This window comes from Serinus canaria, chromosome 1 (genome assembly GCF_022539315.1).
Source record: "Serinus canaria isolate serCan28SL12 chromosome 1, serCan2020, whole genome shotgun sequence".
Lineage (NCBI taxonomy): Eukaryota > Metazoa > Chordata > Aves > Passeriformes > Fringillidae > Serinus > Serinus canaria.
Genome location: NC_066313.1, coordinates 25,342,272 through 25,359,953, shown reverse-complemented (window position 1 = coordinate 25,359,953; position 17,682 = coordinate 25,342,272). Strand labels below are relative to the sequence as shown.

At 44.6% G+C, this 17,682-nt stretch overlaps 1 protein-coding gene across 2 annotated transcripts; it reads left to right on the top strand.

The window, feature by feature from the left end:
- The first annotated feature begins 4 nt into the window (after positions 1–4).
- On the top strand, positions 5–16,111 carry TNFRSF1A (TNF receptor superfamily member 1A). Of its 2 annotated transcripts, none has more exons than XM_030234091.2 (10): positions 5–191; positions 8,891–9,092; positions 9,423–9,551; positions 9,863–10,009; positions 11,928–12,009; positions 12,326–12,393; positions 12,607–12,726; positions 13,054–13,082; positions 13,846–13,984; positions 14,543–16,111. In XM_030234091.2, the coding sequence occupies exons 1-10, from the start codon at positions 153–155 to the stop codon at positions 14,842–14,844; spliced, it is 1,257 nt and encodes a 418-aa protein (XP_030089951.1). In that variant the 5' UTR covers positions 5–152; the 3' UTR covers positions 14,845–16,111. The 2 variants fall into 2 exon arrangements, with proteins under 2 accessions (XP_030089951.1, XP_018763721.1); XM_018908176.3 differs by lacking the exon at positions 5–191 and adding an exon at positions 871–1,559.
- Positions 16,112–17,682: the final 1,571 nt, after the last annotated feature.

Below are 17,682 nucleotides of genomic sequence, written 5' to 3'. Positions count from 1 at the left end.
CGCTCGCCGCTCTCTTTCCTGCTGCCGCTGCCAGGAAGTTGGAGACGGGGTAGTCACTCTCCGCGCTGCCCCGGCCGGCGCTGGGTAGGGCTGGGGCGACTTTCTCTGGACGCAGGGGACCCTGCCACGGGGATGTAGCGGCCCGCGGAGCCATGCGCGGCCCGGCGCTGCCCCGCTCCTCGCTGGGGACGGTAAGTCACAGCGGGGACTTCGCCGCTCCCGACGGAGCGGGGCCGTGCGCCGGCGGGACCCCGCCGAGCCCGGCGACACCTCCGGTCCCGGGGATCTGGAGCGCGCTGCTGGTCCGCTGAGCGGTGTCCGCCGTCGAGCTTTCGGGCCCGGGCTCTCTTCCGCCCTCCCGGCCGCTGTCGGGCTCCCCATCGCTGCCGGTCTGCGCCCAGCCCGCTTTCTGCTCGCCCTCTCCGGAGCGCTGGGGCTCCCCTCTCGGCAGCCCCATGCCGGGGCGGGGGGCGGGGGAGGAGGGCTCGGGGAGTCTGCGGGAGGGCGAGGCGGGCGGTCGTCGTCGCAGGGGAGGCTGGTGCCGGCGCCGGAGCGGCAGGAGCGGCGGTAGCGGGTCGGGCAGCCGAGCCGCGCCATCCGCCGGGTGCCCGCGGGGCAGCTGGGCAGAGGCACCGCCGCGCTCGTCGCCTCCCTCCCTTCGCTCCCCGCCCTCCGCTGGGCACCGAGTTCTCTGGCGCCGTTCCCGGGATTTATCCCTGACTCAGGGATAAGGCGTCTGGGCTTACAGGAACGGCGGTGGATTCCCCGAAGCCCGCGGCGCGGCCGTTAACGCGCGGGGCGGTCCGGGCGGCGGCGTTCGCCGGGACACCGACCGCCCGGGCCGGGATCGGAGCCGCTCCGCTCCCTCCGCCGCTGTGCGGGGACCGGCGATGAGCCGCCCCCGCTTTGCTGAGCAGCCGGGCGCGCACAAATGCCACTCTGCGGGCGTTTGAACAAAGATTTGAGGGTTGTAGCTACGCCCCAAACCGCGGGATTTGTATAAAAGCAAGTTCAGCTCTGCCGGTAGATCTTCCTTAGCCTTCCTGGACTTCGTGAGGCAAGACTTTTAAGCTGTCCGTTATGATTTTGCGGATGAAAAAGTTAAAAGATATCAGAGAGTTTTATGAATAGCCTGATTGACAGACGTCTGATTGCAAGACGTGAATGGCTATCGAATATCAGCAGAGGTGTGCTAAAGCTGGGACAGCGGAGTGGTGTCACTCAGCATCATGACAGGGCTATAAATTCTGCGGTAGAGGTTACGAGGTCAGACTGTTTATCCTTAAATACCTGAGCATCCTGGTAATGCACACTTGCGTTTGGCTGCAGTGGACTTGTAATGTTGGCTCAGTTGTTAATTTGTGGTTAGAAAGTTGCAATGTGGGCAAAGTTACCTTCCAAGAGGGTTTGGGTTTGGTCTTGGGGTTTCTTTACTGCTTGAAAGGTATGGAAACCCGGTAGTAGACTTAAAGCTAGTAGTTGCAGGATAACACAACTAAAACTGGAGAGAAGGAATACCTTGACTCTTGCTGTGGATCACTTACTGTCTTGGGACCAAGGTAAGACACATAAACTGTTGATTTATGGACAGATTTTCAAAAGTGTATTTCTGGCTTAAGAATAGAGGTGCACACATTTTGGTGTAAATCAGGTACTATATGTGGTATTATTCATTCAGTTGGCAAAAAAAAGAAAGATTTGTTGGATTCCCCAAATTCATTATTATTATCTTCAGTTAAATAAGACACTGGAGGAAGTGTCCTTCAGTGGGATTTCTTTTTGAAGATGTCTTCCCCTTCCTATTTGTGTGTCATTTCAAGTTGTCAATAGCACTCTACTCCCTACAGGTAATGTATATATTTTCAATTAAATAATATTCTTTTTTTTTCCCCCTCAGAGTTACAGGTCTCACTCTCACTCTGTTGCATGCCCATCCACTGTCATTTACATTGCATATCATCCTGTTTGCCCTCATAGACCTTCTTGGCTTTCTGATGCCTCCCTTCTACTCTTCTGATTCTTGTATGTTTCCTGTGATTCTTCAAAATTTCCTGTAGCCTGTTTTCATGCATTCACTCTTTCTGCCTGTCCTTAAATTAATTTCAGGTGCTCTGTGTTTTTCCCATGCACTCCTAACTTTTACAATGGACAGAATTGCATCCATCTTCCCTGAGGCCAGGGTGTTTTCTGTCTCATTAAAAGAAAAGACAGTATAATGGAAGTTTCATTTATTAAGAAATTCTGTTTTATGAAGAAAAAAAAGACAAAATAGCCATAAGGGTACTTCTGGCACTGACTTATTTTCAAAGTAAAGGGAGAAACTGCCATTTTCAAGTTAGAAGCTACATTATATAAAAATTGAAAACCAGGCCACCAAGTGCATTGTAAGAAAGAGCTGTTGGGCCACCAGCCTGTTTCCAGTAGTGACCAGTCACAGGTGTCTGCCAAGGGTTTTGGAGCAGAGCAAGTGTACAGCAATGAAAAATAAGAATACTTTCCTGGCCTCCAGTGGGCTGGGACTGTAGGAATTTCCAAGCTAAAATGGTGTCTTCATATTTTGCATCCCTGACTGTGGTTTTTTCTTTTTTTCCTTCTGCTATGGGTGTGGTGATCAATTTTGGAACCAGGACAGGTTTCTGGCAGAGTCAGCACTCTCTCATGGAGTCCACACCTCAGCTACATGTTGGCTGTGATAGAACTTCCCTGTGTTTGTTTAAACCTCTCTGCTGCTTGTCTTATGTGATGCCTCTTAGTTCTCGTTTGGGAGGAGACAGAGAACACTCATCCCACTTCATCTGCTCTTTGGCATTGCGGCTTTGAGCCTGCTACAGTATCCTTGGCTCAGGTTTCTCTTTTATAGACTGGTGTATTTTATCATTCCCTTTGTGGTAGACAGTCTGTACCAATGATGGTCCTTTTTACTTTCCTTTGTATTATATCTGGATTAATTTATATTCTTAAGATTGGGGACCAGAACTACAGTCAAGATTCAATCCTTTATACATTGTAGATATAATCCTTTATATATAACAACACTTTTGGTTTTGCTCTCAAATTCTTTCCTAATAATTCATAGCATTTGATTGCACTTCTGATTGTTGTCTCCCATAAGATTAATTGAACTTTTACTGCTTATTAATCTAATTTGAATTTCTATTTTTAGGACTAACTACTTCTAGCCAAATGAAATGTTTATATTAGGGTCTGTGCTAAGTACACTTACGTGGTGATTCTTGTTCTCACAAGTACCAGTACTGTCAGTCTGGATGCCTTTCCCTTTTCATTAAGCAATCCATTTTCAGCATTAGCAGTATTATTTGTGGTAAACCCAGTGTAGTTATTTTGCTCTTTCTTGCCCATTTTCTTTAGTCATCACAAAGAGGCTTTGTTTGTATTTGGGGCAGATGCCTCGGGTTCTGTTCTGTAATCCCTGGATAGCTGAGTGTTTCCTTTGCTAACACATATCCTTGTGCTGTGCTCTCAGGAACCTGACAGTGGAAAGCACATCTCACAGCATTTTCCTATTAAACCAAACAGGAATATATCTGTTCCAATGAGTAGGACTCGGCATTTGACAATTACCTGACTTAAAAATTCACCTAGTGAGTCACTGACACGGGGCATGAGCCGGTGTGTGGCACAGGGTGGGCAGGGGCCGAGGGCTCATGCCCAGCTGAAAATCATTCCAGGATGGAAAAGTAAGGACCCCCTGAACCTTCCCATGGCTCCTGCTCCATCAGCACTCTGATGTGAGGCTGTACAGCAGCACAGTGGAACTCAGCCCTGAACACAGGCAGGCAAAGTGCTGGGGTGTTGAGGGTCAGCGAACGTGGCACTCCGACACAGTGTCCACCACAGTGTCCTTGGAGGGAAAGCTTCCAAAGAAATTTTCTTATGGTTGTTGTCACCTCCTGACTTCTCCATTATTTTCTTAATCTTTACAAATATGAAAGAAAGCCTTCTAACTTTATATACTTTATGATGTTTTATGATGTGAAGTCCACAGTCTTTATAGATAATCACAGTTTTCTTTTGGTTTTTAAGTTAAGATTTCTAAGGCCTTTCTTCATTGTATCACAACTATTACTAGTCTCCTGAATTTAGACAAGGCCTGAAATGCAGCATTCTTTCATCTGATCTTCACAAAATGAGGATTATTTATAATAGTAGTTCTTGTAGCCTTCTTTTGTCCTTTCCAGATTTTAGAGAGCCATGACAAAAGCTTCCTGTAAATGTTGCTTTAATGCACATTTCTCAATGTGTAAAGCAGAAGTTCTGGTTTCCCTTTCATCTTTGAGGTTCACATTTGTTTTAGTTTGCTATACAAAGAGCTTTTGGAAATGGCTGAACCAGACAAAGAATGTGAGACTAAATCCTGTACTCTGATTTCTTTGGTAGAAAGAAACTGATTTCATTAGTCTGAGCAAGATACTGGTTTTTGCCCAAGCCTCCAAGCTGACTAATTTTATATGACTCATTAAAAAGGCTGACAGATGATTTATGTGTAGAATGCTTGTGCATGGGATGTGTATCATGCTGGATTCTTAAGCCAAGGTAACTTGCTGTTACAAAATATTTTGAGACACTCTAATGACTCATAATGCCTCTTATTTTCAGGTAATTGATGATTAATTAGTTTAAAAATGGAATTTGCAAACTGGAAGCCTTTTTTGAGAGAAGCAGTTGATTAAGTTATTACAATGGAATCTTCATGCAACTTGGTGTCCCTGAGGATTAAGGATGATTAGATAATGCTGAGACTAAAAGACTTAATTCATAATTATTTACAACACAATACAGATAGTTATAACTAGTAGTGTGGTGTGCTGTTTTTTCAAGAAATATTGAAGCAGCAGTATTAAAGATAGCCAAATGACCTGTGTGCCACTGTACCTGCTCCCTCCACCCTTGTGCAATTTGTAATGGTGGCAGTAATCCAAGAATATTTGAGTATGAAATTTGTGGAAAGGCTCCTAACTCCTGTCTCAGCTGTCAAAAAGTTACATAAAAGAGCTTTTGGGCTTGTGCTGAGTCTTTTTTCATTGTAGGTGAAGTGCTGGGCAGTAAGTGCTGGTGTGAGGGCATGGGTAGGAACTAGGGTTGCCTTATGTTTGAGGAGAATGTGCAGCTGTCATCCAGAGGGGTGGAATGTTTTAAGGAAGCAGCGTTCTGACATATTTTGGTTATTCCTGCAGCAGTTTCATAAGTAAACCCCGGAGTTTCTGCTGACTCTGTTTTCCCTGGGTAGCCCCAGCTGACTGAGAGGACTGAGTAGGTGTGAATCAGTGGTGTGCATCACACGTGGTTTGAATTACCACTTGGCTTAGGTAATACACATTGTCGCTGTGAAGTTGCTCAGTGGCTACTGGGTTTTTTATCCTGGCAAGTGGAGTGTGCTGTACATCTAACAATAGATATTCAGCTTATTTCACTTGCAGAAGACATCTAAACTTGGCCTTGGCAAACTCTTATCAATGACTTGAGGCTTCAGTGCTAAATCTGGCTGGCAACTGACCACCAGCAGTGTTTCTCAGGGCTCAATTCTAGGGCCAGTTCTGTTCAATATATTTATTGGAGCATTGAGCAATGATTATTGGAATGAAATTGAGCCAGTCCAAATGCTGGATCCTGAATATGGGGACAGAGTTACTTGTGGGCACAAGTACAGCCTGTGACAGGAGTGTCTGCAGAGCGCCCTGCATGGAGGCCCTGGGGGTGCTGGGGCAGCAGCAGCAGCTCAGCGAGAGCCAGCAGGGCGTGCCCGGGCAGCCCAGAGGGCAGGAGCCGTGTCCTGGGGGCATCAAGCACAGAGCACAGCCGGGCAGAGGGGGGATCACCCGCTGGGCTCAGCGCTGCTGCAGCCCCACCTGGAGTGCTGGGAGCAGTTTGGAGCCTCTCAGTTTAAGGATCTAAGGTCCTTGAATGTGTCCAGAGGAGGGGAACTGCAAAAGAATTTTTTGTAAATGAGGTTCTCATCTCCATCAGACAGATTTCTTGGTATAAACCAACCATGTTACATGGTAGCTTGAGCCAGGTGCCTCAAAACAGGGATTCCAACGAAGAAATTCCTGGGCAATATCACCCTTATGATCTAAAGTCTCTATCCCTCAAGCAACAGTCTGGGTCAAAAAGCATTATTATATGGGATCGTCTCGCTTTTTTTTCATTGGGTCACTCTTTCCCTACCAAGTGGTTGCCATGTGGTCACCTTCATGTCCTCTTAGGGTGGTTTTGCTGAGGATTTTGGTCAGTTCTGTAGTCCATGTTGTAATATGGTTGTTACAGTTCATATACCATGAGTTATGTGCCTTCCAACTGAAACAAACTGAAACACAACAGACTTTCTAATTTCATGTATTACTTGAATTTGATGAAGTGTATTGCTGAATGGCTTGGGGAGCTGCTTAAGATGGTGGTGTTTGGTTTTGTTTTTCCATCGTGTGAATGATTTTGCTGGATGGCCGAGTCACTGGGGTGTGAGTCACTCCTGGCCTGTGACTTTCTGTTCCTCAAATCATGTTCCATGTTAACTCTGCTTTGATGACACTTACAGACATGCTTTCACTTAATCTAAAAAATTAAAAGCACTTCTGTTTTCTTTTGGCTTTGAAGGTGTATCTGACCAATTTTCTCTGTATTTTTGGCTTAATCTTTGATACTTTTATCTTCTTTCTGTTGCTGACTTCTGTGACTTATGGGGTGACTGTTTATGTTCTCGTATCAGGGGATTAATCACTAGCTAGAGAATCAGAATGTTTTTATTGTTACTGTGTGTCAGACCATCTGTGTGAAGGATCTTCTCTCCCTTTTCCTGCAAGCAATAAATCTGTAATGTCAGCTGCTGAAACAAAACAAAAAAATTTTTAGTTCCGCTGAGGAGTTGTTGGAGTGCTTACAATTATTCTGTGGTCAACTGATGAAGTCTGAAATGATATCTATTTAAATATGTGGTTCTCTTTTTTCCTGTTCACCATTTTAGCATCTGGTCTATTCAATGTGTCAGAGCTCTCTGAAAAACAATGTTTTAGTTTTGTCAGAGTTGCAAACTCCACCCTTCTTGAGGTTTTAAGTTGCTTTTAGGTATGTACCTTTCTCCCCCAAGGCATTAATTCTGAAAGAGAGACAGGACAGTATAGGGCTGTCATAACCATTTCATTCTATGTGTCTTTTGGTAAGCTTGCTACCACAAAATTGGTATCATGACTGTTTACCCTTATTGGTTTACTTTGCTTTTGCTATAAGTCTCCTAGCTGAAAAAGCAAAAAAAAAAAAGGGGGAAAAAAAAGAACTCTGAAGATGTGCTTATACTGCTGGGCATCTTCAAAAAAACAATTTCAAAAAAAAAGAAGCTGGGAAAACATTAAAATTTCAGGGAAGGTGGTATAGTAAAACTTTGTGTGAGATTATATTGGCAGGGCGGTGTTCATTTGCAAAAATTATTAGTTGATTTTCATCATTCACATGATCTGATGCATAGAGTTCATTGGTACATCCGTACCATACTCAGAAGCATCAGCACATGGATGTGGCCAGGATCACTTGTGTGCAAAGAAGATGACAAGGGATGCAGGTTGTCAAGTCTTCATCATGCTGCTGGGCTTCTTCATGGTACTATAAAGTAGTTTTTGGACAAATCTTTCACACTCTTCAGGAGTCATTGGTTGGTATGGGATGGGTCTTTGCTGTAGAAACTTGCTGACTTCAGGTTTCATAAATCTTTGACCAAGTTTTGACCTGGTTTTGTTTTGTTGGGCTTTTTTTAAACCTTTTTGTTGTTGTATGATTTTTCTTTATCTGAATGTCTGAAATGCATGCTTGAGGTGTGTTTTTCTATTGGGCCAAGGAGCAAAGGGGTTGTGTTTGTGGTACACTGCAGTCTTGTTACCATCCTTCTGGATGATCATCAGGATCTTTTGCTGATGAGTCATTTATGCTGTCCTCTTACCAGAGGGAAGGCTTTTTGGCCATTACATAAACAGTATATTTCTCAATTTCAGTGCTGGGAATAGTGTCCTGAAAACAGTGTCCAGGGAACAGCATCCTTTATTATTGGTACAGCTGTGCTTTTAACCCCTGGTTCGTGTGTGTGTGGGTGAACAAAGTCACCCTCTCTTACAGTCGTGTGGCAGTCATGCCAATCCTAATATTTCTGGTAAGATTGGCATGACCACAGTAACTTTCAAGTGGAAAAGTAGAAATCAAATCTTAACAGAGTTAAAGAAAGAAGAAACTGCTCATTTTTTTTGTTAAATTGTATAGGCTGATTGGTAACAGCTGCAATTTAAGAGAAAGAATGTACATTTGACACGGGAGAAATCAAAAACCTAACTTTCCCATGTTTTTAGGTCTGGCTTGCTCAGGAGGCATTTTGGAAGATTTCCTGTACTTAGCAGGCAGTGAGATCCTCTTTTGCCATCTTACTCCAAACTTCCCATCTTGTGTATTTATTCAGTGGAACTACAAGTACTGGATGCATTCTTCTCTGTGGAACTGTTTCTACATGGACAGCTTTACTGCCTTCCTTAATAAAAACATTTATTTGCTCTTGTGTAACTTTTATGCAAGCTGCAGCATTTTCAAGGCATTCCATGTATAAAATGCACATCATGAAAAATATTTGTTTTATATACAACCAGTTTGCTGTAGAGGCCATTGAATGGTATATTAATATCACAGATGGCAGGTGTTGGTTTGTTGGGGTTTATTTTTGTAAATCATCTTCCCATACATATTTGCCAGTGGAGGGTCCCATTATCAGAATTAACAAAATAAACTGAACTCATGATATGATGTAATTCTAAGTGCTGAAATCAGAGATGCAGTCTGTAGGAGGATATAATGTTTTCTCACCTTGTTTCTCTCCTCTCCCTCCCTCCCTCTCTATTTACAGGTTATTCTAATATTTGTCTGTGTGTTGACAAAGGAATCTGTAGAAATTACTTCAGTGCCATACAGAGTGCAAGTCCGTCGGGTAGCTTTGGATGGAAGAGACCCCTCTAACCCTTTGAGAAGAGAAAAGAAACAAATGCACTGTCAACTGGGACAATACCTACACCCCAGAAAGACCCACTGCTGCATGAGGTGTCATGCAGGTACACAAAATAAATATAGTAGTAGCGACTTTCCCCTGGGGGGAGGCATTTCCCTGTCCTGCACTCTCAAACTGTCTCTCACCTACAGCTAATCAGCTCTCCCTTTGCTTGGTACCTATCCTTACCCAGATAAGTTCTTACTCCTTTTATTTATTCTTATTCCTTTTCTCCTCTTATGGGCTGTCAGTGTCATTCACACTGGTGAGAGGAAGCATATTTGGCCCTTATGGCATCAATTCCAGGGTTTCTTTGAGGAACCAGTCACTCCTGTCCTCCCTAAGACAACGCATTGCCTTCCTGTCAGAGCTCTGTTAAGTGATTTTCTTGCAGGTACCTACAAGGCAAAAGACTGTGATGGGCCTGACCAGGCAACTGTCTGTCTTCCATGTGCCAGTGGCACATTCACAGCTGTTGATAACACCATGTCTAAATGCTTCCAGTGCAAACGCTGCCGTACAGGTGAGGCACTGGTGGATCTGCAGGATCTGAGGAAAACAGGGCGGGGGTGGGTGAGGGCTGGAGGGGATGGCAAGGTGAGTGAGGGAGCTTGGAAAAGTAAGCAGTTGAATGGGTAAGACAGTGTATGGGGATGGAATGGGGACAGCAGGAATAAGGGTTACCAAATTATTGCAGTCTCAGATACAGTTTGCAAACTTTTCTGGCCTTTTTCTGTGACAATTAGGGGATAACAATACCTATGATCATGACAGTGCTCTCAGTTAAAGGTGAAAGAAGAGGCTGGAGTAATAATTTCTTCTTTCTTCCCTCAGCACTGCAGCAGATAGTAGAGACCCCCTGCACCCCAAAGCAAGATACTGTATGTGGCTGTCAGAAGAATCAGTATCAGATTGATTCTGAGTCTGAATACTTCCAGTGTAGGAACTGCAGCTCGTGTGCCGATGGGATTATTGCCAGCTGTGAGTATGGCTCCACTGGATATGGAGCTGTGCACTGGAGCTGTGGATATGGCTCCAGTGCAGATGTACTGTAGTGGGGTAGACTTTCTGATACGCTGCAGTGCCTTGTATTGAAAGGATGGTAGTTTTGGAGCAACTCTGGGGTTTGTCTGCCCTCTTTCCCCAGAAAGACTGCTATTTTTTGCCTGCTCTGGCATCCATCCCTGTTTCCTATCATAGCTGCTTTCTTTTGTCCTTGAATGGTTTCTCGGTTTTGGCTGTTGTGAGGAGCTTCTTTCTACTTAATTTTGGTGCTTCTGCCTTGCCTGTCCCGAAGCAAGGTCTTTATGTTCTAGAGCAGGTTTCCCCTTGCCTTCCTTGTTTGTCTTTCTCCTGAAGCTGACTGCATTTCCCCTACCAACTGCTGGAAGCACTTTGAGTACAATAGATGAAAATACCTCTGGCCCTGGTGCTCAGCTGAACTGCTTGTCAGTCAACTGCTGAGCAGCCACAGTGTTCTGTGCAGAGTTCTAAAGTAAAGAGCTACTAGTAATGCTGAAGTATTCCCAGTGGCATTGGGCATTACCTTGGGATGATGCCAGTGTCTGGGAAAAGTATTCATGTTAGCTGTCCCAAGGTCAGGAATCAGATACCTTAACAAACACTGTTGTCTGTAGTCTAATTCTTTCCATGTCCCTTAAATGTCTTCTTTTGATGTGAGGACCGAGAAAGCATGAGTCAGTATTGGATGCAGCACGCACTCACTTCATTTCCTTGATTAGCTCTTTTATAAGGTTGCACAGGCAGATCTGATTGTGCAGCTGAACAAGACATCACACATCCATGCCCATTCACATCCCGACTGGTCTTCCAAATCTGCACATACATACATTCCTTAGTGGCTGTCTTCCAGCCCAAGGACACACACTCCCCTCTCAACATCTTATTCAGCTGGTCATGATCTGTACCAGATCTATACCAAAGATACAATTATAATTAATTTAGTCGTTGTTCTTTAATTATCCAGCAGGCCCATGCTTCCAGTCCAGCGGCTCCCACATCTTACCTTGCCTTTAAGCTATCCTGTCTTCTTTGCAAACTATGCTGCTCCTGATCCCTTTCCCATCTCTTACCCTGCCCAGTGTGAGGTTTGCTGTTTCACTGGTGAATGTGTTCCCTCTAGTGTTCAGTCATCTTGTCACAGCTTCCATGCTGGAGCTTCTCCTCAAGGGTCATGATTGCACATTGTCCTTGAGCAGCTTCCTTCCCTCTTGGCTGATGTAGAACTGTTTTATTCCCATCCCTCCCTTGCCACAGACTGCATGCTCCTTGTTCTAGTGCATTTCCCTCTCCTCTCATGCAATTTGATATCCTTCCATCACTGTTCTTGTCTGCTCCTCCCCACACCTGTTTTATTCAGGCTCTCTCCTATGCCTTGCTTAGAAGTGATAGTTCTTTCATTTCTTACCCCTTCCACTCACAACACCAGAAGAGTGCTTATGTGTCCCATGACTTGAAATGATTTCTCTGTGCCCTGAACTGACTTCCTCACCAGTCCCAGCTGCTCAGGGACCACTTCTCCCTCATCTTGGCCTGACTAATGTGGTTTCCCCTTCCTGTCATGCTTGAACTTGGGTGACTTTTACTGCTTTTTGCGCATTACACTAATTCCAGCTGCTCTGTAATTATAGTCCCTTTCCAAGCCTCTACAGAGGTGCCCACCTTCAGGACAGTGGCACTCTTATTTTTATTACTTTTATCCTCTTCCAACTCTGTTTTTATATGTAGATAAAATCCTTTATCTCTGTTTCAGTAGCAGTTTTCCAGGCTTAAAAAAAGGATAATCCCTCATCCATTTTGGAGTGGATTTTTTTCCCCTTTGTTTTCTTCTCTGTCCATATTATGGCAACAGTTTCTGATTTTTTTTTTTCCTCTACAGGTTCAAAGAACAAAGATGCAATTTGCAGGTGTAAGCCTCAGTTCTTCCTGTCACGTAGTAATATTTGCAAGCCTTGCAACAGGTGAGCTTTTTTACTCTGTATGCCCCACCACTGAGGAGGAGTGACAGCAGGAGCTCCATGGGGGGAGGAAATTCTTCTCATGACTCTTTCTATCTAGGCATAACTTTACAATATTCTAATTGCCTTTCTGGGGCAAGTAGGTCTTCACCCCGAGTCTGCTCCATTTAGGCATTAGCCCACTAAGAGCCCAGAGTCACTAGTCACACTGCATTGCTCTGCTGTGCAGGCTCATCTTGACTTGTCTGTTAATTAGGGTGGCTGGAAATGGCTCGAGTTTCATTGCACATGTGCTCACCTCTCTGATTCACCCTTTCAGCTGCACTGGAGAGGACTGCTTGCTGTGTCCTAGCCCAGTTGCTACCTCACCGACTACATCTGGGCTGAGTGAGTGCTTGGGGGACTGAAGGGCAGTGGAATCTTTTCATTGTGGGGTGTTGTTCTCTTAATGCCTTTTGTAAAGGGTTTTATTTTCTACTTTGTCAAACCTTTATCCTTTTTCTCCCTACCATTTGCAAATCTCCCCTTGCTGTTCTTCCTCTAGCACTTACCTCCTCTTTCCTAAGTCACCCATGCATTTGCTCTCTTCCTTTTGTCCAGATGGAAACCTTGTACTTGGCACCCTTGTTGCAATATTTGGAGTTATCTTCGTCCTCTGCATTGCACGTAAAGTAGGGAAGCTGGTCCAGAAACATAAGAAAGTGTCTTTCTCCTCCTGTGGTGAGTACAGTGGCACGTGCAATGATACTGACTGGGATAGACACCGATTTCTGTGTGCTCTTGTGTGAGGGACAAAGTGGGATCCCCTGACTCTGCTCTGCTGCAAGGCCAGAGTAGCACAAGAAATAAAAAGCCAAGGCTCTTGTTGCAGTTCTGCATCCAGGCCTCTAGGTATGACTGGAAGTGCACATGAGCTTATTTCTGGGATGTTTATTTTGCTATAAAAATTTTTTGAGGGCAGGATTGTGAGTAGCTGCTTTCCTGTTTTCTCTGGGACAACAGGAAGTGAAAATAATTTCTCTTTCTTTTTTTTTCCTTTCTTTAAAGTTTCTTCAACCAAGGAGCCAGTATCAGAGGTGAGCAAGATGATGGGTATAAGAGCTTACTTTCCACTTTCAAATATGTTAGCCTAGGATCTGGAGTAATATTTTTCACCATGGGCTGTTTTCAGGCCTGCTGTTTTCAAGTGAGCTGAGTAATAGAGCTGTCTAACTCAGAAGTCTTTTTCCTGTAGAGGGTGGAGCCAGTAGCACTTTACTTCCCCTCTTCTAGAGGATGCTTTTCAAACTCCTGGCTTTTTTTTTCCTGGATGCATTTTGTTCAGATAGTTGATCCTTTATCCCCTTTTCTCTCTGTGTACCCCAAGCTTGGAGGATTTAATTAATTTGATTTCACTTCAGAGCTTGACTCCACAAGCCTCTCAGTGCTGCTTCACAGTATTTTCTCAGGTCCAAGGTAACTCTGCAAATAAGAGGGCCCAGGCTGAGATAGATGGGGTTTCCACAGCCTTACAGAGGAGGCTGATGGGAAAGATGGCATGTGGAGCTTCTAGAATGGTGGTGATTTTGGGTACCAGCCTTACTTGATTTTGTAAAGAAATACTTTTTCCTGGACTTCTGTTTTGTGGTATGAAAAGAAAGCTAAACTCTTTGGGTTCTGATGGAAAGAAATGTTTGGTGTCCTCTGCGGAAACAAGGCATGTAGGAAGGACTAAAATCTCAACACCCACTCCCCATCTATCTTGGATAAATTTCAGCATATAAAGCTAGTGGCTGCTTGCAGGAGACAGGTGCATTGTGCTGCTGTGGGTAATTCTGGACTGTGTTATGTGCCTTTCAGGTTGGGGAAGAAAGAAATGAAATTCCCACCCTTCGTCCAGAGTCCCAGAAAGAAACAGAATTGCCAATAAATGCAAAACTGGGTTCACAGGAGTTTCCAGACTGTGTCAGACCTGCTAGGACGACACAACTTCCAGACAGTAAGTGAAACTCCTCCATCCTTCTCTCCTTCCCCAGTCAAATGGGAACCTCATTATGCAGATGCAGGTAGGAGTATGCTGGGCAGACCTTACCCAGTGTATGTGACCTGTGTACCCACGCACAGCACAGTAGAAAGGCAGAAGCATGCCCAGAGCCTGTGAGTCTGTATATGCTAAATATCTGTGCTCCCTTTCTGTTGTCCCTTTTCCCTACTAGCAAAATGGATTGCCATATGTATTGACATGCTGTCAATATGGGCAGTGACCCAGAATAGTTTTAATAATTCATTCTTTTTCAAGAATGTATTGCAGAAAGGCCCTAAGCAAACATGCTTGAGTCTGCTCATAGCCTTATAAAAGAGCATATGGAAACATTCCCATTACATTTTGAGGGACAAAAGCAAGCCTGGTGTCTGTGTGATTACTCTGGAGAACTGGAGAAGACTTGAACAAGAGGGGGCAATGCAAGATACCGGGGCAACCTCCAGCCCTGGATTATTCACATTCTCCTTGAGGTGGAAGAATCCTGCTTCTCAGAGTTTCCCTCTGTGTTTACAGCCCCTGCTATTCTGTACACCGTGGTGGATCACGTGCCGCCGTCGCGGTGGAAGGAGTTTGTGCGGCGCCTGGGCCTGAGCGACTGCGACCTGGAGCGGATTGAGCTGGAGCACCGGCGCCTGCGAGACGCCCAGTACGAGATGCTCCGGCTGTGGAAGCTGCACATGGGCCGTGCTGCCACTGTGGAGCACATCAGCTGTGTTCTCAACCAGATGGAGCTCAGCGGCTGCAGCGACGCTGTTCAAGAAGCTTTGCTAAACCAGAACTCTCCTCAGCCTTGCAGCCTTCACAACCATCTTTAATCTATTTCTGCTTTAGTTGCCTTTGAACATTAAGGGGGGATCATAGCTCTTTTTCTTTCCTCATATCTCCCCATCTTTGTAACACTTGTCAGCTGGTTTTGTTGGAGACAGCAGCAGGTTATGCTGGAGGAAGGCTGAGGTTTGCTTCTTAACCACCACATAGTTCAGCCTTTAAGCCACGGCAGACCTCTGCAACACCTCCTCTCCCAAGGAGGGGAAGCACCTCCTCGAGGAAGTGGTGTGTCAACTCTGACCAAGATGCAAATAGGAGCTCTGAGTGACTTGATCATAGATCAGCTTCTATGGGCAAGTTGTTGCTGAAACAGGTGCTCCACACATCGTGTGGTGCGTAAACTTGTTGGGTGCTTTGGTTAAGCTGACTGTTCAGATGCTAAAGTACTCACTCACTTCTTGCAGATCTATTTTTCTGTGAGATCAACCAGTTGAAGTGGCTCATATTGCAGCCTTTTGATTGCTAAATCTGACTCAGAGGAAGTGGTGGGAGGATGTGCCTATTTCTGGGAGCGGGAGAGGATTGCCCCCTCTCGGTGTCAACCAGTAGCAACTAGTTGGTATTGCTGTAGCACAAGTCTTCTGGAGATTCAGAACTGGTTCTTTCTCTGTGAGAAACAGGAGGACATTGTCCTTTCCACACCATGTCCCTCAGGCTCCAGAGGAGTAAGAATTCCAAGCCAGTGAGTCAGATGAGAGGGTTGGTGCTTTTTCCTCAAGGTTTTTTTCTTCTGTATCTAGAAATCATGTAAGTTAGCATTAACAAAACACCTGCCTGTGTGTTTGTCCGAGTGCAGGGTGGCAAGGAGTGTGTGCACCTGCCTGGGTGAGGTGGTACCTATGCATGAGCACCTCTGCAAGTCTGTGCTTGCACACAGGCTGGTAGGCTTGTGTCTACCTGCTTATCTACATTGGATGATTCCATGAATCTAACTGCAGATGGGACTGTGTAGGTGTCTGTATAGATATTTTAGCAACTGTTGAATAACTGCACACTACTTTCTGGACTGTGTTCTGTGATTGCTGCTTGGCTGTCGAGCCATCCGGTACCATCTCCAGGCTCTCCCCATCACTTCTCACCAGAATTACCCTGGGAGAACCGGATGGAGAAAAAAATCAACTAGCCTGCACCAGGTGCAGGTTGTCCACGTGTTTGTAACATGGGTTTTTTCAGTCTCTAATCCTTGATCAGATATGAACTTTCTATTGTAAATACACTAAATGTTCTGAATTAAAGTGAATATTTTTACCTCTGTTCTGGTTTTGCTCATATCAGCTTCTTTTTTGTGACTGTGGCTGGGGGCAGAGGAAGGGAAATAACTTATAGGAGTGTCAAGAGTGGATGGCTTGGTGGTCTTGTGTATTTTTTTTTTTAACCTAAGTTTTATATATTTTGGTATGCAAAACTTAGCTGACCTCACATCACAAGAAGCTAGCTGAGGGCAGGAAGGAGGCAGCATTTAAATGAAATCCAGTTGCAGGTCTTCTTAGATATTCAGAATGCCAGCACATTTAGAGTGAATTTTTAAGCAATATACAATGAGTCACTTGGATTTGTATCTGGCTTTTTAAACTGGAAAATATTAATAATAAGTTATACTTTAATGTTTATCTTACATGTTTTTGTCTGAGGAACCAGAGCACCACGTTAAATAAGGAAGGACTACTCCTATTCTACTTGAAAATTTCCTACTTGAAACATGGAAGTTCCTGACTGTCAGTGACAAAGCCAGGAACTGACATCAGTTTTAATTCCCAGTTTGAGGCTTTGTTTTGCTATGCCTACATCCTGTTTTAATTGAGGATGATATTGTTGCTTTGGCTTATTTTTTTTAAACAGAGGCAGTACAAAGCTCACTGTAATATACTTTTTCTATCACAATTTATGTTCAACAAGCACAACAGCATGATAATTATTAGAAGTACATGCTGTATGTTCAAAGTGCTTGAAGTAGGGAAATTCTCGGAAATCTTTTCCAGGTGTGATGTCTTGGGTTTTTTTGCCCATCTCAAACTGTTCAATACATCATTTAAAATCCGTGTGTTGCAAAGCTTGTGGCACAAGATAAGCCACAAGCAGCAGGCCCCAGGCTGCTGCTGGGTTGCCAGTGGCTTTGTTAGCGTTTGGGAGCACTCATAATCACGGAGAGATGATACGCAGGTGATTTATTGATGCACATAGGAACTAGGGGTATTAGCAACCCAAATCTAGCTCCGTGGTTTTGTTCAAAGTGCACATATTTATACACTCTCAGCTGTAGCACTAATCACTATAACAGCCTTATGGATATTGCTTCATTAGAGCTTAGCCCGAGCTTGTATGAACATGTACAAATCTTACCTAGAGGTACCTTGGACACTCTAAATACTGATCACCGTTACTATAAACATTCTAGCTTGCTAAACTATCCTGAATACCAAGCATTCTTTCGGCCCAGTTATATGTGATTTTCAGAAACATTTAACCCTGTACTAACAGCTTCATGCAGGAATTTTACAGAAATCCATGGCTATGAGGTGTTTCAGAGAATGCTGAAGATTCCTTCAAGGTAACAAAGGTGACTTGGGTGGGTAATATATGTGCAGATGGGAGTGGATGCTCCTCATGCTGCTGCATGGACAGAGGAGCCCCCAGAGAAACATAACTTTTTATGTAATTTCACTTATCTATTACTCATTGAGCACCTAAGGCTGTATATAGAACATTTACATTTTAACTGTATGGGGTGCAGCTCTGGTCCGGCAGCATGAAGAGGACACGGAACAGCGGGAGCAGGTCCAGAGGAGGACATGATGTTGATGACAGAACTGGGGCCCCTTCCGTAC

Coding starts and splice junctions, on each gene's coding strand:
- TNFRSF1A (XM_030234091.2), top strand. CDS start 153: ATGCGCGGCCCGGCGCTGCCCCGCTCCTCGCTGGGGACG. Junction 192..8,890: donor CCCGCTCCTCGCTGGGGACG/GTAAGTCACAGC, acceptor CTCTATTTACAG/GTTATTCTAATATTTGTCTG. Junction 13,985..14,542: donor GACGACACAACTTCCAGACA/GTAAGTGAAACT, acceptor CTGTGTTTACAG/CCCCTGCTATTCTGTACACC.